General features: G+C 38.0%; 1 protein-coding gene across 1 annotated transcript; it reads right to left on the bottom strand.

Moving 5' to 3' along the window:
• Nucleotides 1-14,757: 14,757 nt before the first annotated feature.
• On the bottom strand, nucleotides 14,758-23,302 carry CD69 (CD69 molecule). The gene is made up of 5 exons (XM_520732.9): nucleotides 23,026-23,302; nucleotides 18,566-18,688; nucleotides 17,335-17,534; nucleotides 16,857-16,960; nucleotides 14,758-15,859 (listed from the first exon to the last, which is right to left on the bottom strand). The coding sequence occupies exons 1-5, from the start codon at nucleotides 23,087-23,089 to the stop codon at nucleotides 15,751-15,753; spliced, it is 600 nt and encodes a 199-aa protein (XP_520732.2). The 5' UTR covers nucleotides 23,090-23,302; the 3' UTR covers nucleotides 14,758-15,750.
• Between the last annotated feature and the right edge of the window lie 232 nt (nucleotides 23,303-23,534).

A 23,534-nucleotide genomic window follows, 5' to 3' on the forward strand; every position in this document is an offset into this window, starting at 1 on the left:
AGGTGTCTTTTAAGTCTATTTTTGTCCTTTCCATGGGGCATTCAGTGTGAAGCTTTAAACAGGAAACTCACACCCTTAGCTTCTGAGAAATTTTTTTATACTTATTTCCTAATTTTCCTCGTATCTTTATTCTAATGTCTTTTTTCTAGCATTCCTTTTAGTGAAATATTAGTGCTCTTGGGTTGATATTCTACTATTATTATACTTTTTCTTTTATCTCTTCCTCTTTAGATTTTATTACCTAGGAAATTTCTCAAGTTTTTCCTCCACCCATTTTATAGAATTTTTTTTTTATTTTCTTATAATTTTAATTTTCAAGGATTATTTCTTGTTGTGATCTTTTTTATAGTTTACTCTTTTTGTTTAAGTGATATACTATTTTCTTTCCCCACACCTGAGATTATGAATTATAAGAATATTTTAAGTCTTTCTTTCATTTTTACTATCAATTCTAATTTGAACTTCATCTTATGTGTACTTGTTTTGATCTTTTTTTTTTTTTTGAGACGGAGTTCTGCTGTGTTGCCCAGGGTGAAGTGCAGTGACAAAATCTCGGCTCACTGCAACCTCCACCTCCCAGGTTCAAGTCAAGCGATTCTCCTGCCTCAGCCTCCCAAGTAGCTGGGATTACAAGCACGTGCCACCACACCCAGCTAATTTCTTTGTATGTTTAGTGGAGATGGGGTTTCACCATCTTGGCCAGGCTGGTCTCGAACTCCTGGCCTCAGGTGATCCGCCTGCCTCAGCCCCCCAAAGTGCTGGGATTCAGGTGTGAGCCATCGGGCCCGGCCTGATCTCTTACTTTTATTGGAGACTTTTCTAAATATCTAGTAGTCCTTAAGTGTCTAACAGCATGCAAGACTGAGGTACTAAATAAGCAAAGGGAATTTCTGTGTCTGGGATCAGTGGACATCACTGGATGTTCAGGCAGAAGTTATTTATTTCTTTTTAATCTCAATATTTGTAGGTCTTTATTATGAAGCAGGCCAGTTTTTTCAAAGAGAAATTCTCCAATTTTCTTCTTGGGTGCCTTAAGCCTGATTGTCGAGGATATTGAGGTCAATTAGGAGATGTCAAACTGTGTCCGGACTTGGTGGGTTCTTGGTTTCACTGACTTCAAGAATGAAGCCGCGGACCCTCGCGGTGAGTGTTACAGCTCTTAAGGTGGCGCCTCTGGAGTTTGTTCCTTCTGGCGTTCGGATGTGTTCGGAGTTTCTTCCTTCTGGTGGGTTCGGGGTCTCGCTGGCTCAGGAGTGAAGCTGCAGAACCTCAAGGTGAGTGTTACAGCTCTGAAGGCGGCGCGTCTGGAGTTGTTCGTTCCTCCCGGTGGGCTCCTGGTCTCGTTGGCTTCAGGAGTGAAGCTGCAGATGTTCGCGGTGAGTGTTACAGCTCACATAAGCAGTGCGGACCCAAAGAGTGAGCAGTAGCAAGATTTATTGCACAGAACAGAAGAACAAAGCTTCCACAGCGTGACCGAGCGGGTTGCCACTGCTGGCTTGGGCAGCCTGCTTTTATTCTCTTATCTGGCCCCCACCCACATCCTGCTGATTGGTAGAGCCCAGTGGTCTGTTTTGACAGGGTGCTGATTGGTGCGTTTACAATCCCTGAGCTAGACACAAAGGTTCTCCACATCCCCACCAGATTAGCTAGATACGGAGTGTCCACACAAACGTTCTCCAAGGCCCCACCAGAGTAGCTAGATACAGAGTGTCGATTGGTGCATTCACAAACCCTGAGCTAGACACAGGGTGCTGATTGGTGTATTTACAATCCCTGAGCTAGACATAAAGGTTCTCCACGTCCCCACCAGACTCAGGAGCCCAGCTGGCTTCACCCGGCGGATCCCACACCGGGGCTGCAGGTAGAGCTGCCTGCCAGTCCCATGCTCTGCGCCCGCACTCCTCAGCGAGTCGTCCTCAGTGGTCGACGGGACTGGGCGCCGTGAAGCAGGGGGCGGCACTCATCGGGGAGGCTCCGGCCGCACAGGAGCCCACGGAGGGGGTGGGAGGCTCAGGCATGGCGGGCTGCAGGTCCCGAGCCCTGCCCCGCGGGAAGGCAGCTAAGGCCCGGCGAGAAATCGAGCCTAGCGCCGGTAGGCTGGCACTGCTGGGGGGCCCAGTACACCCTCCACAGCCGCTGGCCCGGGTGCTAGGTCCCTCATTGCCCTGGGCCGGCAGGGCCTGCCGGCTGCTCCGAGTGCGGAGCCCGCCAAGCCCACGCCTACCCGGAACTCCAGCTGGCCCGCAAGCGCCGCGCGCAGCCCGGGTTCCCGCCCTAGCCCCTCCCTCCACACCTCCCTGCAAGCTGAGGGAGCCGGCTCCGGCCTTGGCCAGCCCAGCAAGGGGCTCCCACAGTGCAGCGGTGGGCTGAAGGGCTCCTCAAGTGCCACCAAAGTGGGAGCCCCGGCAGAGGAGGCGCCGAGAGCGAGCGAGGGCTGTGACGACTGCCAGCACGCTGTCACCTCTCAAAAGCAAGTCTGTTATTCAGAATTTCAATTAATTCCTCTGTCTTTAGTAAAGCGCTTCCTCCCTTAGCCTTGCCTAGGGACTCTTACTCTGAATTCAGGCTCCTTGTGGTTCAGTAATGCCAGGCAATAAACTTCCAATCTTCAGTAGACATACAGGGTTGCCGTTTGGTTGTTCAAGGGGCTCCTTGTATATATTTTCTACTAATTCTCCAGTTTTCCCCCATATTGAACCCATACGGTATTAGTTTTTTATTGCTAAATAACAAATTACCTTAAGCTTTGTGGTTTAAAACAATGCACATTTGTTATCTCATAATTTCTGTATGCCAGGAGTGTAGGCATGGCTTGGGTAGGTGCTACGCTTCAGACACTCACAAGGCTGTAGTGAAGGTGTTGGCTGTGGCTCTCATCTCCTCTGAGGCTCATCTGGGGAAGGATCTGCTTCTAGGCTCACATGGTTGCTGGCAGCATTCACTTCCTTGTGGGCCATCAACTGAGGGCCTGAGTTTCTTGATGGCTACTAGCCAGAGGTAGCCCTCAGTTTCTTGCTGTAAGGACTTTCCCGACATGGCACCTTGCTTTCTCAAAGGCAGCCATGAAAAGAGTCCCCTCTGGCAGACAGTTATTATAATCTTAGGCACATTACATTACATTCATGTAATCATGCGTATACCATTACCTTTGCTGTATTTTATTGATTAGAGGCAAATCACAAGTCCTATCCACATTCAAGGAGAGGAGATCACACAAGGGCTTGAAGACCAGAACACAGGGATGATGGGAGCCACCATAGAGTCTGTGGTGCATAGGGTCTCTGATGCTTTAGCATCCAGGGAACTATGGCCTAAGTTACTGAACACAGTCCAAACTTTGTAGACATTTCTCATCTATGCCTAGTTGCTCCCAATCATTTTTTATTCTATTAAATGTTTTATTAATATAAATTTTACTGAGATTTTAGAGAAAGCAGAAACAAATACATCTGTTGAATATTACAAACGTACCTGAAAGTACCCTATTGAATTTTTAGGTAGCCTTTGTTAGTTTGAGAATTAAAACAAAAAAAACTTCACATCTATGAGAAAAAAAATCAGATATATTACTTTTAGTGTTTTATTGAGTTTTCTTAAAGAGCAACCTAATTTAGAATATTAATCAATGAGTTTTCAAGGCCACTTGATATATACATGCCAAAAAGTTTCCATTCAGAGAAACATCGGGTTAGATTTGTATTAATAGATTAATTTTTATGAAATTTCATACAAAATTTATGATTTATATTGAATGTGTTAATTTATGTGGAAATATTCATATGAAAGTAGCAATCTTAATTTACACTAAACTTATAAATACAGTTTGATGATTTGATTAGCTAAAAGCTAACATTCACTAAGAACATTGTGTGTGTCAGGTATTAGCTCATTTAAGTCTTCTGGTATCACAACTGTAGGAGCTAGGCACCTTTATTATCCCTAATTGCTGATGAGGAAAACAAGGTACTTCACTCAAAGTCACACAGAAGGATAGGAGTTGAGCAGAAATTTGAAACCAGATTACTTGACACCAAAGCCTATAACTACAATGGTTAAACTATATTGTTTTCCCTGAAACTGGAAGTTGAGATTAAAAATGATGTCCTCCCTTCAGGGAGCTGATTTTCTAGTATGTCAATAAGTAAGTAATTTACTGACAATTGATATACAAAACAAAAATGCCCCAACAGAGCACGCATGAGATTTTACCGCAGCCCACAGGTGCATCAGAGAGGAAGTGCCACTTGAAATAAGATGTTACATTGACATAAATAAGCATTTAGTTTTTACTAAGAAACAGAGATGATGAATCAGTGGTCTAACCACACTGAAATGGGCGGTGAAGAAGCATTTTCAGGTTTTGCAGCAATTTGTGTTAGGCTGGTTTCTCTTTGTCATTCTAGGGTTTTAAAAAACTTCGTACAAATGGAATCACACAATCTCATGATCATTTATGTTTGGCTTCTTTGCTTATCAGTAGGTTTCTGATATTTGTTTGTGTTTTTGCATGTGTAACGGGTATAGTGCTTCTTGTATGGATGCTGCAACATTTATCTATTTTATAGTTGATGGACATCTGATTCCAATTCAGGGCTATTATGAATAAAACCGCTATGAATATTGATTCCTGTCTTTGGGTGCACATACATGTTTGTTTCTATTAACGAGTGAGTGGAATTCCTGGTTCACAGAGTATGCTGATGTGCAGCTTTAGTAGAGATGACCAAATTAAGATGGTTATCAATTTGAACTTCCTTCAGGTTTATGAACATTTCAGTTGATCTAAATTCTCACCAACCTTTGGTATTCTCAGATTTTATTTCTGTTTATTTCTTTAAAAATTTTAGATATTCTAGTTGGTGCGTAGTGACTCCTTTAAGTTTTTTCATTTCTCTGATGACGAATTTGACTGTTTTGATAAGCTTTTTTGCCATTTTGGTGTCCTTTTTCTGTGAAATCACTTCTGTAGTCTTTTTCTCACTTAAACATTTGTTGTTGCCTGTCTTTTTAAACTGATTCATGAGTTTGAAAACTCTCACTCTCCCATTCTTCGCTGAGAGACTTTGCGTGCACGTGGGGGCACACCCTGGACCCTCAGCAAGCAGTTCGCTGTGCTGTTCCTTCACTTCCTGCACAGGCTGAGCTTCGAGGTCAGCCAGAGGTGAGAGCTTAGGTTCTTCTCAGGTAACTCCTGAACCTGTTTACAGCCCTGTACATTCACACTGCACAGGCTGAGCTTCGAGGTCAGCCAGAGGTGAGAGCTTAGGTTCTTGTCAGGTAACTCCTGAACCTGTATACAGCCCTGGACATTCACACTGCCCTGTGCTTTTGCACAACCTTCGAGATTCCAAGAAATATGTTGGAGATTTTGAAGCCTACTGTAGACATCTCATTTCCAGTTTTTTTTTTTTTTAAGTTTTCATCAGCTCTTTGTCTCAGTTTTTATTATATTGCTGCCTCCGGAAGTTAAACAATTATCCCTGGTGTTTTTGACAAACACCCTCAGAAATTATGGAAAGAGTAGACGAATTTAAATAGTCTGGAGGTGAGTAGGCAAGCTTCAGCAACAGTGCAAGCTGGAAGAAAAGGAGGTGTTCTGCCAGTAGGGGGCCCTGTGTGATTGAAGTTGCCATAAACTTTGACAAAAATGAAACCAGGCATTCAGCTTTAAATATATATATAATTTGAGACAGAGTCTCTCTCTGTCACCCAGGCTGGAGTGCAGTGGCAGGATCTCAGCTCGCTGCAACCTCCCCCTGCCAGGTTGAAGTGATTCTCTTGCCTCAGCCTCCCGAGTAGCTGGGATTATAAGCACCTGCCACCACGCCTGGCTAATTTTTGTATTTTTAGTAGAGGTGGGTTTTCACCATGTTGGCCAGGTTGGTCTCAAACTCCTGACTTCAGGTGATCCACTCGCCTTGGCCTCCCAAAGTGCTGGGATTACAGGCATGAGCCACCATTCCCATCCAACGTCCTATATTTTTGAGTGTCAAAATACGTCATGTTTTTCCAAAGTGTCAGATTGCCTGGCTATGAAGCGTAGATCTGAAATTTAAAGGCTTCCGGTAAAGCAATTATTTGTGACTTGGTTTTGTTACATATTAAATGAGATATTAGATCTAAGTCACAGGGCCGTTTTGGAGATTACATGAATTATATGTAAAACATTTAGTGTCTGGCATATAGAAACACTATAGAGATGTTATAATTATTGTCGTATTTTAATCATCCTTATTGTAATTACCGCCATCTGGTACACACTTTGTTACTTTTATTATTTTGGTGCTTTGGATAATATAGGGAGCAAGAGTGCTAAAACTTAGCAAAGTAGTGTGGGTTGAAGACCACATCATACAGAACCAGCGATAAATCAACAAGATATGACCAGTGGAGCAGACTGGAGCAACAGTTAAGAGAGAGAATTAATAAGCAACAAACAAGTTTTTAAGTACCCTCTGAGAATTCTCAGGATTACTCAGAAAAATATATTTTTAAAGGCAGAATGAGACTTCAAGTTATTTTATTTGGCTATTACAAAAAGTGTGGATAATCCCTTGCTGGGTATTACCAACCCTCTTTCCACTGAGGACAATTTGAAAGTCTAGACAAAATGTTTCAAATCATTAATTTAATTTAATTTAATTTTTTAGACTGGGTCTCAGTCTGTCTCGCAGGCTCAAGTACAGTGGTGCAATCACAGCTCACTGCAGCCTCAAACTCCTGGGCTCAAGCAATCCTCCCACCTTGGCCTCCCAAAGTGCTGGGATTACAGGCACGAGCCACTGCACTCAGCCTCAAACCATCATAAAGGCATCAATGAAATTACATGCTATTGAAAAATAAAACAATACAAATCCAAGAGATAACTGAAACCCAGAAATAAGAGCTGCTTTTCCAACAGAAAATCTTACAGATGAAAAAGCTAAGGAGTCAAGCAGGGCTCTTGGCAGTCTTCGGTGCTAGAGTAACTCCAGTCTCCAAGTAGGGGTGGGGTGAAAAAATTAATAGTTCTAGTTAGTTCACCAAAAGCTGCACCCCAGACAAAATCTTCCGATCTTGACATTATTGGCACTTTGAGTCATATTATTCTTTCTTGCAGGGGCTGTGCAGCACATCGTAAGATGTTTAGGAGCATCCTTTACTTTCATCCCGTAGATGCCAGTAGCCAGCCTCTTCCCCCATCTCACCTACCCTGACACTGACCCTTCACCAAGTCGAACAATCACAAATATGTCTAGACATTGCTAAATACCCTTTGAGGGATAAAATTACCCCATCGCAGGTAGAAAAACACTGCCCTAGGAATAAGACTAATCTAAGAGTAGATTGGCTCTTGAAGGAGGTGAAACTCACCTTCAAATCCTTTCCATTACTAAAACTGAAGGAAAGTTGATCGTAGATTGCTAATTGCTGTGATGATTTCCTAGAAGCACATTTACATTCTTCCTGCAGGTACTTTTTTTGTCAAAGAAAAATTGCATCATACAAACTAAACAGGGAAGAAAGATTTTATTCAAGACCATTGTAATAGAAGAGAGTAATTGAATCCAATTATGCTGAAGTGGGAAGATGTTTAAATACTGGAGTGAGCTGGTGGAAAAGGACCAGAGCATGTTGAGGGGACTCTGGTCAATGTGATTAGGTCATCGGTAGTTGTTAATTGAAGCTCATTGAAGTGAGGTTCCTGTGCTTCCACAGAAGCCGGAAGTAGGGGCACTGTCTCGCTTGATGGTTACATTCCAAAAGCCTGGCTCCCAGGTCTTTGAGAAAGACATTCCTGGGCTGTAAAACTGGAAAGAGGCTGGGAGAAGATTTATGTTTCAAAGAAGCAGAGAAAGAATTTGTAATTACAAGTTTCCTAAATGATCCAAGAAAAGAAAAATCATGGATTCACAGATAAAAAGAAGTCTGAGGGAAACATTAAGGCCATCTTGGTCAAAGAATATAACATAATTCTAGTTTTCAAATAATTACTATATTTTTTTCTTTTGTTTTGAGATGGAGTCTCGCTCTGTTGCCCAGGCTGGAATGCAGTGGCGTGATCTCAGCTCACTGCAACCTCCACCTCCCAGGTTTAAGGGATTCCCGTGTCTCAGCCTCCTGAGTAGCTGGGATTACGGGTTTATGCCACCACGCCTGGCTAATTTTTGTTTTTTTAGTAGAGATGGGGTTTCACCATGATGGCCAGGCTGGTCTTGAACTCCTGATCTCAGGTGATCCGCCTGACTCGGCCTCCCAAAGTGCTGGGATTACAGGTGTGAGCCACTGTGCCTAGCCTCAGTTTTTTCTTTTTTTCTTTTTTTTTTAAGACAAAAGTCCAGCACTCAACAACAACATGAAATAAATAACTGGGTACATAAATAGAAAAGATGACATTAAAAGTTACAGATAGAAATAACAGGCAGTGGTTAAGAAATTCCAAGGGCTGTAGAAAATGCAGTATCACACACAGACTTTAAAGTAAGCATGTTCAAATATTATTTCAAAAAATCAGATTTAAGTCAATACATATTTAAATTTTAAATAAATCATTTCTTAAATTTACATACCTATATAGTATTTAAAATATAACAACATAAAATATTTTTAAAATACTAATATATTTAAAATGAACTCCTGGAAATAAAATGAATATATTAGAATTTGGACTGAAACTTGGAAAGTTTGAAAAAGGAGAAGATGGAAACTCTAGAACTAAAATCCACAGTAACTAAAATTAATTTCACAGAACAAATAATTCTTAATCTAATAATATCTATTCTCAGCATCTCCCCCAAAACAACCAGTCAACCTAACAAGTAAACAAAGCTAGAACAAACATTACAGTTAATGGTAGCATATTAAAAACTTTGCCTTTGACATTGGGAACAAGACAAGGTACTCACTGTTCTTATTTCCACTTAACATCATTGTTCACGATGTTAACAGATACAATATGATTTTTAGGTTATAAAACTTTGGAAAGAAAAATACAGCACACATCTACCATGGATATGATTCTGTTTATAGAAAATCCAAGAAAATCTATCGATAAATTATTAGAATTAATAAAGGAGTTTATAAGGCAGCTGGATACAAATTCAATATAAAAGAATCAATTGTATTTCTGTTTCTCAGAAACAAACTGAAAATAAAAATTTTTAAAGATACGATTTTTTTATATTGCTGCCGTAACAAATTACCACAAATTTAGCAGCTTAAAACAGCACATGATTATCTTGCGGTTTCTATAGCTCAGAAGTCCAGGCACAGTCCGTTTTCTGTTTAGGGTCCTATAAGGCCAAATTCGAGGACCTGGTTGTTTTCTGGAAGCTCTGAGGAAAAATCTGCTTTTAAGCTTGAAATAGTTTGGATGTTTGTCCTCTCCAAATCTCATGTTGAAATGTAATCCCAGTGTTGGAGAGGAGCCTGGGGGGATGTCTTCGGATCATGGGGAAGATCCCTCATGATGGCTTAGTGCTATCCCCTTGGTAATAAATGAGATCTCACTGTGAGTTCAGGCAAGATCTGGTGAGAGCATGTGGCACTTTCCCCCCGGCTCTCTTCACGTGGTGGCTCCCCATTGCCATAATTGTAAGGTTCTGAGGCCTCACCAAGAGCAAGTGCCAGAGTCATGACTGTGCAGCCTGTAGAACCGTGAACCAATTAAACCTCTTTTCTTTATGAATTACCCATCCTCAGGTCTTCCTTCCTTCCCTCCCTTCCTTCCTCCTTTTTTCCCTCCCTCCCTCTCTTCCTTCCTTCCTTCTCTTCCTTCTTTTTCTTTCTTTCTTCTTTTTCACAGCATCCTCACTCTGTTGCCCTGGCTCTAGTGCAGTGGCAATCCCAGTCCACTGCAGCCTCTACCTCCCAGGCTCAGGTGGTCCTTCCACCTCAAACTCCTATGTATCTGGGATGATAGGCACATGCCACCATGCCCGGCTAATTTTTGTATTTTTAGTAGAGACTGGGTTTCATCATGTTGTCCAGGCTGGTCTCGAACTCCTGAGCTCAAGGGATCCACCCACCTCGGCCTCCCAAAGTCCTGGGATAACAGGCGTGATACACTGCACCTGGACAGGGAATTCTTTATAGCAATGCAAAAAAAGTGTAATACAAAGCTTCTTCAGGTTGTTAGCAAAACCAGTTTATTCGACTATTGTGCTGAAGTTTCCTTTTCTTCCTGGCTGAGGACTGAGAGCCTCTCTTAGCCTCTTAAGATCAACAGTCATTGTATTATTGATTTGTTGTCTAGGTACATGATAGATGATAGATAGATAGATGATAGATAGATAGATAGATAGATAGATAGATAGATAGTTAGATAGATAGATGATGGGGGTGGGGAGAGACAGATTCCTTTATCAATTATGCGTGTTAGAATGTCTTCCACTCTGTGACGACTTGTCATTCTGTCCATGATGTATTTTGAAAACTAGAAATCTGTAATTTTAAGTTTATAATGTGCAGATTTTTGTTTGTTGGTTTCAAGTTATTGATAAGTATATGTAAAATAAGAAAATAATGTGAACTTCAGGTCTCAGAACCTAGAAATTTGGAAGCAAGTCAACTTATGGTAATGTAGTTCTTTAGCATAGACGAAGCACTTTTACATGCATTATTTTAATTACATTTTAAATTTGGCATTACAAATATTGAGAAATATGGATGGGGTGCAGCATTATCAAAGGTTAAGTTTTACTTTTCTAGATTATGCCATTTCCTTTATAACTAGAAAAAATACAAAATGTAGTGTTGAGAGAGTGGTGACTGCCACATCTTTCCACTAAAGAAACCAAGAATCATCATCCACACACACACAAGCCACTTGAGTGTAAAAAATAACCAAGATATATTTTAAAAATTTATTGTAAATCGACAAATTATAATTGTATCTATTTGTGGGGTATAATGTAATGTTATTTGTACACAATGTGGAATGATTCAGTCAAGCTAATTACCATATCAATCACCTCAAATACTTATAATTTTTCATTGTGAGAACATTTGAAATTTATTTGCTTCGCGATTTTGAAATGTGCAATATATTATTGTTAATTATAGCCAGCAAGAAATTATTTTTTAATGTCCTTTGACAATGACTTAACACAGAAGTGCAGTAATCTCATCCAGTCACTAGATGGCACTGCAGCTTTTCCAACAGGGATCTTTAAGACAGGCAGGAGGGGTTCTTGAAATAAACTCATTTTTCATATTTGTAATTGGTCACCAGACAGTAGAGTCATGCTTTAAATAATAAAACTATTCGCTTTAAGAATTATATATTTGTATCTATTTAAAGAAAACACTTTTTCTTAAGAATAAAATAATTTCATTATAGGAAAATTCAAAATTGGCCGGGCGCGGTGGCTCACGCGGGTAATCCCGGCACTTTGAGAGTCTGAGGCCGGCGGATCACTTGACGTCAGGCGTTCGAGACCAGCTTGGCCAACATGGCGAAACCCCGTCTCTACTAAAAATACAAAAATTAGCCGGGCGTGGTGGTGCGCGCCTGTAATCCCAGCTACCCGGGACGCTGAGGCAGGAGAATTGCTTGAACCCGGGAGGCAGAAGCTGCAGTGAGCAGAGATCGAGCCACAGCATTCCAGCCTGGGCGACAGAGTGAGACTCGGAAAAAAAAAAAAAAGAAGGAAAAAAAGAAGAAAGAAAGAAGAAAAGAAAGAAAAAAGAGAAAAGAAAAAGAAAGGAAAGAAAGAAAGAGATCCAAAATTATAGAAAAACATAAAGAAAATAAATACTTCCTATATTCCTCCTCCTCAGGGAAAACCACTGTGTTTACTTTAGTAGTTTTACTTTCTGTCAGCATATAGAAATATAAAACATGTTTTGTATATTTAATATTGAACAGGAAATAATCCTATTGTATATATTATTTTAAACTAGCAGCAATAATAGTTTGAGTATTCTTTCATATACATAAATGTTCTTCATTATTTTTTAATGTTGGGATAGCATTTCATCATGTAGGAGCATTATATTTATTTAACTCAATCTTTGGTTTTGGAGAATTAGGTAGCTTCTGATTTTTCACTACTAGAAATATCCCTTTGATAAACATTTTTGTGGTTATGTCTTGCACATCCAAGATGATTTCTTTAAAATCTCCCTCCCTCCCCAGTAAGTATTGTCAAGCTGCTTTCCAAAGGGTAAAGGAAACCAGTTTACACCATCACCAGCAGTCTTTCTGGTCATATATTTCCCAATATTTTTCCCTGAAAAATCATTTACATTTTAATTTCAGTTATAATACATTTTCATGTGCAAAATCTAATCAAATTATGAAAATTGACAGCAAGCTTAAAAATATCATTTCTATATTAGTATCATACAATTTTTAAGTAGTTGAATACTGACTATAGCACCTAACAGTTCAATGGCATTTTAGCCTTTTTAAAAAGTTTTATCCAATCCCTACAATTATGTGAAATGTGCAGCTGATGTATTCCCCTTTCCAGAGGAAGAAATTGAAATTATGTTGAAAAAGCAACGCAAAACACGGATAACTGATAGTTTTATTTTACACATATTTATGTAACTATCCAAGATGAATGTAGCCTACAGAGTTAAAATTTTGATAATTAGCTAAAGGTTTGAATACAGGAGTATATCTTTAATATGCTTCCATAGCACCCTGCGTTTTTCCTATTATAACATTCATCACACCATGTCAATTCATCTTGTTGTTTGTTTTACAAATAGACCACGAATTCCACAAGGCCAGTTGCCATGCGGAATTTGCTGAGTATTTTAACTCTGGTGTCCGCCATAGTAGTAGGTGCTTACTTATAACTTGTGAAATGAAATTTTTAAAAGGCTTTCCAAAAACAAATACAAATAAGATATATTACGTAGAAATAGACATGTGTAGAAACGCGGCTTTATGCCAGTACTGGAAGTTTGAAGACATAGTGTTTCTCGTTCTAATAATCATCATGAGTATTTAATACATGCCTATGGTGTACTAGGGAGCCAGATAATGTTTTAAGTTTGTTTTCATGTACTAACTAATTTAACATCTAACTAATTTTAGCTGAATTTTGAATGAGTTCTGATAAAATAGCTAGTCAGCCGGCGCGTGGCAGAGATGAAACTCAGGCGGTCTGGCCCCCGTGCTTTGGGTCTCAACAGCTCCACGCTCCACACAGATGTTTCGTAGTATCCTTAAAACAGAAGTGCAGTAATCTCGTGTAACCACTAGATGGCACTGCAACTTTTTGTAACAGGGGACTTAGCCTGGGGCAGGAGGGGTTCTTGAGACAAACCCATTTTTTATATTTGTAATTGGTCACTTGCAAGTAGAGTTATACTTTAAATAATAACATTATTCCCTTTAAGAATTGTCTATTTTTTATCTATTTAAAGAAAACAGTTGTTCTTATGAATAAAATGACTTCAAATTATGTGTAAAAAATAACTCTCAGTTATCCCTGTTTTGCGTCGCTTTTTCAACATAATTTCAGCTTCTTCCTCTGGAAAGGGAAATACGTCAGCTGCTCATTTCACATAATTATAGGGATTCAATAAAATTATTTGTAAAAATGATAAAATTCATTGAATTGTTAGGTGATACAGTCAGTATTCAATGACTTAAAAATTGTGTCATTCTAATATAGAAATATTTTTAAGCTTGCTCTCAATTTTCATAATTTGATTAGATTTATGCACATAAAGATATGTTATAACTAAAATATTAATCGCAAGATATTGTTTTCTAAGATGACTCGGGAGTAGATTGTTGGTAATGATAGAATATTACAGCTAGGAGGCTGCTTGTTTCTTTTTTCCCACAGCTGTGGGAACTCAGGAGCACAGAGGTCATTATTTTTCACTAAGCAGTGTCTGAAATCCACATTTCTGTTTGCCGTTTGTCAATAGTTTAGAGATACCATACACATCATACATTTCCAACAAGCAGAGAAGAATATTGCAAATTACATTTATAAAACAATTTTGAAGGCAATCAAATGTATTAGGCTATTCTTGCATTGCTATAAAAATATCTGAGAGCTGGGTAATTTATAAAGAAAAAAGGCTTAATTGGCTTACGGTTCTGCAGTTTTTACAAGCATAATGCTGACACTGGTCAGCTTCCGTGGAAGCTTAGGGAGCTTTTACATATGTTGGAAGGTGAAGTGGAGTGGGAGCAGGCATGTCACATGGAGAAAGCAGGAAAGAGAGAGAGAGAGAGAGAGAAAGTGCTGCACACTTTGAAAAGACCAGATCTCCTGAGAACTCACTCAGGTGCAAGGAGACCATCAAGAGGATGATGCTAAACCATTCATGAGAGATTCGCTCCCATGATGTAATCACCTCCCACCAGGCCCCACCTCCAACAAAGGGGATTACAATGCGACATGAGATTTGGGCAGGGACACACATCCAAACTACATCATTGAGTTTTTTGCTGATTGAAATATCCCATGAAGATTATGCCTCTTTTCTATATATTGAATTATTTTACATAAATAACTAAAGTGTATATAGCACCTCAGAATTGAACAAGATACTTTCAGAGCATTGACTATGAGGAGTAATTATTACAGAGCATCTGCTATATACAGAAAAATGGATATGGATACATACACCCTTTAGCATATAAGCATATGAAAACAATTGGATATGTATAAGCTATTATAAAACTAAGGGTTTCACTCTACATGGGATTTTTTTCTAAGTTATAGTAACTCTGTTTTCTGCTTTCTCATATAGTATATACTTTTTAATGTATTTTGAAGGAATGAACTTTCTTAGAAACCATTGTGTTTATTCTACTTTTATTTCACATATATAAAAACAGCTTATAATTGTACTGAACACAAAATACAAACAAATACATTTTATTGCACATAAAAATATTTTAAATGAAGTATTGAAGTATTGCACGTAATAGAATTGATTTAGGAAAGTCACAAACCTATTATAAGACTAGTATTATTCTAGGTCTGAAGATTACAGAATATTTCCTAAGAGATTTGCCACATCACATATTGCACATTTTCCAACACTATTCTGTGTCTTGCAAATATTCCTCATAGTCTTTGCTTATGTCTTTTCTCTGTAAAACACTGTATAAAAGATTATAAAGGCAAAGAAATATGTACCATCGAAAAGGACCTGTCTACAGCTGAGGAAGTAAAAAAATAAATACACGATCATCCCATTCTTTTTGGGGAAAAATAACAAAGTAAATTGGCAAATTTCTCTAAAAAGAGAGAAATATTGCAAATCTTAGTTTCATAAGCATTTGTCCATTTATAAATGCTCCCTGAGTTTAAGGGATTCAATTAGACTAAAAACCTATGTTACCAGCCATAATTCCTTTGTTTACATTCAGTATCTAGTACCAACATCTAACTCCTTCCAATAGTGCAAATGCATGAAGGGCTCTCACTGTTGGTAGTCATTCAGCAATAAATAGTAAGTCCACGCCTAGTTATTTCATTATTTCTGGATTCAAAATAATATAAAGTGCATCCAAAGGTTGCATAGTCATTCTTCTCATTCTTGGGCATGGTTATTAGTCAACCTGTGATGCTTCCAGCTCATGGCAATAAAAGCCCACAATGCAGATTTTCCTGGAATTTCTTCCTTTTTTCCCATAGTTCTGTTTGGAAGAAAATTCCCAAGACACTATAAAATTTTTTTTCACAAAGTCTATATGGAAGACTTCGGACCACAGAGCAGCATCCACTGACACAGATTTCCTTGAGTTCCATTCTATAATAGTCAATAAGTGAACATGTTTCCTTATTATTTGTAAGGTTTGTTACATATCCAGTATAAATTCTTCTCACATTCCATGCTGCTGACCTCTGTGTTTTTCAGAAAAACACACTTCTCAGACCCTGTAACGTTGAACCTGTCAAACAATAAAGAAACTTAGAATTATTTTCAGCTCATTGTTTTCATTCAGTTACATGAGACTGAACTCGGAGATGGTGACCTCTGCTTCTTTTAAATTCTTAGTGGGATACATAAGTCAAATAATCATAGACTAATCTGTAGAGACAATGGACAAGAATTGAAAAAAAATAGGATGTGGAGAAAAAAATATGGAAGTAAGAGGAAAGCACGCCATTCATTTGGTTGGCATGGCACCATTTAAGTGATTCTTGGTCATTTTTGAGTTCATAGATTTTTCAATAAATAATTTCACAAAATTTTATGCATTCAACAGCCATGCATACTAGTGCATACAGCTTTAAGGGGTTTATGGCTCCTGAAGCCCATCTGTGGATATGGAGCCATAGGACAAATATTAGGAATCCCTTTTCTAGAAACCTGAATTTTAATCTCGATACTTTATCAGTATTATGATCAACAGCAAACTTATAAAATGATCTTCAAACATTAAATGTATTTTAACTAAAGGTAATGAAAATAGAGTATCTAATTCTGGGGCAAATTTTCTTTTAGGTGTATAGAAACTCATAATTAGGCATTGAAACTATTCTTTATTCTGTGGAGATGAAAACTTAGAAATAGTAAGAAGGATTTATTTTCCAGCAACTGTCTTATTAGTAAAGACTAAATGTGACATTGAAAATGGGTTTTTGTTGCATCATCATAATTATTATTGAAATATTTCCAAATTAACCAGATCTGCTACTCACATTAGAGTTTGCTGAGAAAAATTACTATAAGCATTTATTTTATGTATTATAAGTGTGGATAAAGAAAAAGAATAATAATAAAGCCCGTTATTAAAGAATTCCAGAGTATACGCATTCAGAAGAGATTGTTAGAGCTCTTGAAGAGCTCAGCCTTTATATCTAAAGTGCTTTGAAAGGAGAAAAGGAAAGTGATTTTCCTGAGATGCCACCCTGGGGAATATAAAGAGACTTCTGGAGACTTACCAGTTGTTAAATTCTTTGCCATTTGACCACTTCCATGGGTGACCAGGTTCCTTTTTCAGTCCAACCCAGTGTTCCTCTCTACCTGCGTATCGTTTTAGAAAGTTCTTAAAGAAAGCACAAATGAGTTGTTACATTAAACACCCTTCTGGGGAAGTAGATAGTAAAACCTGTTTCTCAAAAGCTGCAACTTGAGGCATGACAGCTTATCTGACCATGTACTCATTCTATATAGGATCAGCATATTTGGATATCTGGTCTTTGAAGCTAAGCAATCAAATCAAATTTAAAAGATTAAATTAAATCTCATTTTGACCTCAGGCTGATCATATGGTTCTCTGGGATGACATTTTCCTACATCTGAAATAGGTACAATGTTTCTTTGTTTGTTTGTTTGTTTTCTCCACTTAGAAACGGAAGGAAAGCACTGATTAGCCATATGAATTAAAATAGTAGTATTTTATATATTTTTTATTCTTACCATGTCCTTTTCAGAATCAATGACAGCAAGAGTAGCACCATGTTCAGAACAAGCATTTTGGGCTGAAGTCCAGCTCCTCTTCACAGTAGAAATAAAGTAGCATTTCCTCTGGTAGCCAACCCAGTCCTCAGAGCATGAAGAAACATGGCTGTCTGATGGCATTGAGAATGTGTATTGGCCTGGACAATTGTATTGGCCCACTGTGAACAGAAAAATGCTTTGTTTTAGTAACAAAAGAAACCAAATACCCACAGCATGCAAAACTAGCCTTAGGATGGTATGTTGTGCTAGGTGGTGATAAAGTAAAGGATAAAAGCTAAAAAGTAGAATTCTGAAAAGGGTATGAAGAAAGAAAGTTCTCAGGACCATATCTGATCTTCCATTGTGCCTAATCATCATTGGATGGAGATATGAGGATGAGGGGATGTACTTTTGGTCATAATGTCAGAAAATGACAGAAATATAGAACAATTCTGAAAATTTGGATTAGATATTTCTTTGGACTAGAAAGGATAAAGTGCATTATACATTTCAAATAAGGTTTTGAATCTGAACGCAGAGGCGGAAGAATTTGAAGATGCAGTATTTATAGCACTAGGCTGGAAAGATGGAGAGAGTAACTTTTAGGGAACCAATTCAAAATACAGAAAGACATATGACTCAGAATATCTCAAAACAATGGTAAACATTCCCATTTGTAAAAGATACAAATATATCTTGGTATAGCTGGAGGTATTGAATACCAAATCACTACTGACTCTCTGGGAACTTTTAAATATAATCTTAATTATTCAGAACTACCATTCTGTGTCCTTTGAGATAAAACACAAAAGACTGGCCACTTCCTCATTAATCTATGGTTTTAGATATGATTTTTTTCCATAATCAATGAATGTGAAGTTCACATTTTTTTCTAGCTAAATAGCTATTTATTCAGAATTCAAATCAGCTCCCTTCATTCTAGATGTAAACATCTTTTCAAATGCAATTTTATTCTATAGTAATATATAAATCATAGATACTTTTAATACTTATAAAAGTATTACATTAATTATTCAAGGATTGTGGAATTATGTTTAGTATTGATTAGGAAATTGGCCATATATGGTACATGGGATGATTCTGAATTAGCTAGTTTCTGATTAACTAGACTAAACTAATATTGATTTCAGCTGGGCATGAATGCTTACAGCTAGGAGGCTTTGAAAGAATTGATGAAGTGTAGACCCACCTGATAAGGCAATGAGAGCTATGATTAAAATGGTGATGAAGACCACATTCATTACAGCACACAGGACAGGAACTTGGAAGGACCCTTCATGACGTGTTGAAAAATGGGGACTGGTGGCATCATCTGGAAGGGAGAAAGTTGATGATGAGTTCAGGCAGACTATAGAAGTACTATAGGAATATGCAACATTCTTTTGAGGCATTTAAACTTAATATTTCCTATCTCATTATATGAAATTTCCCCATCTCTTTATAGAAATTTCTAAGTTAATTTACCCCCAATTTTGAGTGAATTTGAATAGTTTATTGTTGGCTTGAAATGAAACAATTCAAGCATAATGATGAGATTATAAAGTGTCTCCCCAAAATATTTACCGGACACATATGATTTATACACTTAGTAACTATGAAAATTCTAAGTATATAATCAGTTTGTTTTAATAATGATAAGAACGTTTATTAAATATGCACATGCCCCAGAAGACACATAAAAAAATTCTAGGGCATGGTGGCTCACACCTGTAATCTCAGCATTTTGGGAGGCCGAGGTGAGTGGATTGATCACCTGAGCTCAGGAGTTCAAGACCATCATGAGCAACATGGTGAAACCCTGTCTCCACCAAAAATACAAAAAATTAGCTGGTCATGGTGGCACGCACTTGTGTTCCCAGCTACTTGGGAGTCTGAAGTGGGAGGATCGCTTTAGCCTGGGAGGCAGAGGTTGCTGTGAGCGGAGATTGCACCACTGCACTCTAACCTGAGTGACAGAGTGAGACCTTGTCTAAAAAAATAAATAAATAAAAAATTCTAGCATAATTCCTTAATCTCCTTGTAGTTACTGTTTGAGGGAAATGATGTGAATGGGATAAATATGGATAATATCATAAAGTAAAATATTGAATTGATATATAAATATCTGACATTAAAATGACTGAACAAAATTTTAAACGTGACAGTATTTTTTGGTGAAGTTGCTGCAGATGTGGAGCAACTGGAATTTTCAGATATTATTGGTGGGAGAGTAAATTGGAAAAACACTTTGGAAACTGTTTCTTATAAAATTAAATATATGCCTTTTCTATGGCCCAACAAACCTACTCCTATGTATATCCTCAAGAAAAATGAAAATATGTTCTCAAAATGCCTTGTGCAAGAATGTTCCTAGCAGCTTTATTCTGAAGAGCCAAATTCCAGAAATAATCCAAATATCCATCAACAGGAAAATAAGTAAACAAATTATGGTATATCCATACAAGGGAATTCTGCTCAGCAATTCAAAATAAGACAACTGATACATGCAACAAAATGAATGAATCTCCAAAAAAAATGTTGAGTGAAAAAAATCCAGCCACAGAAGATTGTATACTACATATTTGCATTTATATGACATTAAATAATAGTTGGTCTAAGCTCTGGTGTCAAAAATCAGAACAGTGGTTGCCTTTGTGTGTGTAGGAAAGGTAATTTAACTGGAATGGGACACAGGGCAAACTGTCTAGGGTGATGGAAAGATTCAAATGTTGCTGGTCTTGTGGTTATACCACTGTCATAAGTCGTTAAACTGTACACCTATGAGCTGTGCATTCATTGTATGTGAACTAAACCTCAATTTAAAATTATATGCGAATGAACAGTAAAAATTTGAATTTTTCAAAAGATGTTAAAATAATAGAGGAGATGTAACAGTATTATAGACCAAATATTCAGTGAAAGTTATTTCATTTACCCTCTGTACAATGGTGAAACAAAGTAAAAGCCTTTTTTTTCCCCAACAAGTAGTGTTTCTGTGGAAGGATTTAGAATAATAATTTGATGTTAATGATAACTGATAGTTACAAAAAACTCTAAGAGGATGTCTGTTCTACACTCTAAGTAAATAACTGAGGAAGGAGAAAAGAGAATTTTGCGACTTAGATTATGGATTTTAATTTTGCAGGATGAGCTGTCAGGAGTCTTAAAATTTGGCCCCACAAGGAGTATACAGGTCCCTATTATGTTCTCAAAAACCAAAATGTAAAATGGCTGCTTAAGTAAACTGACAATGCAAAACAGTTTCAAAATAGAAAACATTCTATTTTTCAATATGGATGATTTTCATAACTTAAAAAATTTTACATAAGACATATCTTGAAATACACATATTTTTACCCTTAAAACATTTATCTGAAGGTAAACTGGACCAAGAGATGGTGACTTTTTTTCCACAGTAATTTACTGGGTACTGGTGTCCACATCAACTTTTGCTTTATCTGTAAGTTAATTTTCCCATCACAGATCGGCACTCAGATTTTGCAAGAGAAGCCTTTACTTCACTGCTGTCTAGCTCGATTTTCTCAGCTTCTCAAAGCAAATTTTTCTTTGTTCACCGGTATAGAATCATCATTGGAAGCCGCCTTTGCTACCCAAGGTACCAAGTTCGGAGCTCTGTCTGGTTTCACTTCACATTATGTGAGTCAGTCGTGCTGCTTGAACTCAGTATTGCAACAGCTCTGTCTCCTCAGTGAGCACTAACACACCCCAGTGACCCGTGGGTTCCAGAGTCTCAATCAGCCCATTGGCTCAACTAGGGAGTAAGCTTTGGGATGACTCTCAGATGATACTTTATTCCCATTAATGAGGGCTACTGTTTTAATTATTTATTTATTTATTTATTTTTTGAGACGGAGTCTCGCTCTGTCGCCCAGGCTGGAGTGCAATGGCGCGATCTCGGCTCACTGCAAGCTCCACCTCCCGGGTTCACGCCATTCTCCTGCCTCAGCCTCCCAAGTAGCTGGGACTACAGGCGCCCGCCACCACGCCCAGCTAACTTTTTGTATTTTTAGTAGAGACGGGGTTTCATCGTGTTAGCCAGGATGGTCTCAATCTCCTGACCTCGTGATCCGCCCACCTCGGCCTCCCAAAGTGCTGGGATTACAATTGAGGGCTGTTGTTACCCACAGCTTGACTTATCTCCTAGGTGACAAAACATTTCCCTCAACAGCACACTTCTGCTTTGATTTCAGGTCCTGCACATTAATGGAGAAGTTGAAAATCAACTCAATTTGCTACTTATTGAATCACCCAAGGATAACGTCCAAGGATGACTAGGGCAGCCTAAATCAGACATTCAAAAGAAAGTTGAAACAGTATCAGGAAAAGTTAAAAATTTCTGTATTAGGTCCTTCTTTCACCTATGCTCTCTATTTATTGAGTAGTTATTATTATTATTAGTATTTCTTTTTGGCGGCACACATGTGCCGTAAGTAATGGCTCGCTTGATTACCTGAAAATTTGCATGCTTTGCATTTGTTATCCACACTACATTTTATGTTCTTAAACACAGGATGGATTTATGAGAAGTAACTGATGTTTTTCGGAAGTAAACTAATATAGTAGACATACGCTTAGAAAAGAATCCCTTTCCACAAGATTGTTTTAGTTCTCGTGTTTCTCACATATCCCTTTGTTAATAGATCGCTCTTGCTGACAAGTAGACTAATTCCTAAATGCTAGTGCTTTAGGGTACCTCATTAACTAAGGAGAAAGAGGGATAAATAGAAAAACTCAACAAATTTTACAGAAGTAAGGTATAGAAAAACAATAGGCAAAATCCCAGTAACAGGAAATAAACTAGATATGTGGATAGAATAGACAAATAGAAGAGAGGAAAATTTCTAAGATGATTATGTTTTGCTGAGAAACAAAGGAAAGGAAGAACAAATTCTAAGTTACATAGTCTTTGAAGCCAGAGATTGGAAAGGTTAAATAGAAGGATGAAATAGAGGAAAAAAGTCCTATAAAGAATACCAAAGCAGGAGATTGCATTTTCAGGAATTCTTTTGTGACTTTTTTTTTTTAGTAAATTACAAATGGACACTGTAAATTTTCATCTGCTGATATAGCTGTTCTCTCAAAGATGGCAAACTTGCCCATTTCCAGCAACTAGAGGATGCTGTCATGAGAACACAGGATAAGGTACACTGAAAGCGGACACTGAATGCAAAGGAAGGCAAACAGTGTAATTGCTTATGTGGAAAATATAATTTTTCATAAAGAGAGACAACACTTCCTGGAGAATGTACAGATGGATATGAAAAAAATGATGGAGAATAACTGGGCTAGAGCAGAAAGTTTTCTAATTAAATCTAAACACTGAGATGATATAAACTAAAGCAAAGAGAAAGATCTTTAAAGATCTTCTGAAATTCGTTTTTGCGGCTTTCTCTCATCTCAGGTATTCTATCTTCTTATAGATAGAAAGGGATTTACCTCTTCCCTGAAGAAGAGCCTGTCTTCTCTAAAAGACAAAGCCTCACTTCCTTCCCTAACAACCATTAGATATCACATACATAGAGATTAGCAGTATATTTCTCTAAGATTATATATCATATATAGAGAGATTACCAGTATATCTTCTATAACTACTATTAATGTCATATATAGAGATACCAGAGAGTAAATAGGCAATCAGATCTGACTTACTTTCTTGTCCACTCTCCGGATGCAAAGAGCTGTTCTCTGCTACGAAACAATTTTCAGAGCTCATCTTTATTCTCAAGATTCCCTAGTTAATCTCAGGTCAAGTCAAGCTACAGTGAAAGTCTTTGCTGGAGCTCTTGTTGAGTCTGTGAGGCTCTGAGGCATCTCAGAGTTTATACTCCCTGATGATGTCTCCGCCCCCTTCCTCTTGCCGCCTACTTGCTTGACTACCTTGTTTCTCTTTAATTTATGCTCCAGTGGACCAGACAGTGTATAGTGTGTTGTTGTGGTGAAGTATGGGTTTTCCCTGTTGTCTGAAATGTGCTTTCTCACAACTGTAAGGTGTAGCAGGAGGAAAGTGGGATTTTCCCAGACTCTGAGACATCCTGCCTTAAATTTCTAGAAAACACAAATAGTTTAGGAGACAGCATAATCTAAGTAAAGAATTAAAAGTTAGAGATTCCTGTCTTTGAGATGAAGATAATTTGGAGAAGGAGAGTGTAGTATTTTCC

The sequence above is a fragment of the Pan troglodytes genome, chromosome 10, assembly GCF_028858775.2.
Source record: "Pan troglodytes isolate AG18354 chromosome 10, NHGRI_mPanTro3-v2.0_pri, whole genome shotgun sequence".
In the NCBI taxonomy this organism is placed as follows: domain Eukaryota; kingdom Metazoa; phylum Chordata; class Mammalia; order Primates; family Hominidae; genus Pan; species Pan troglodytes.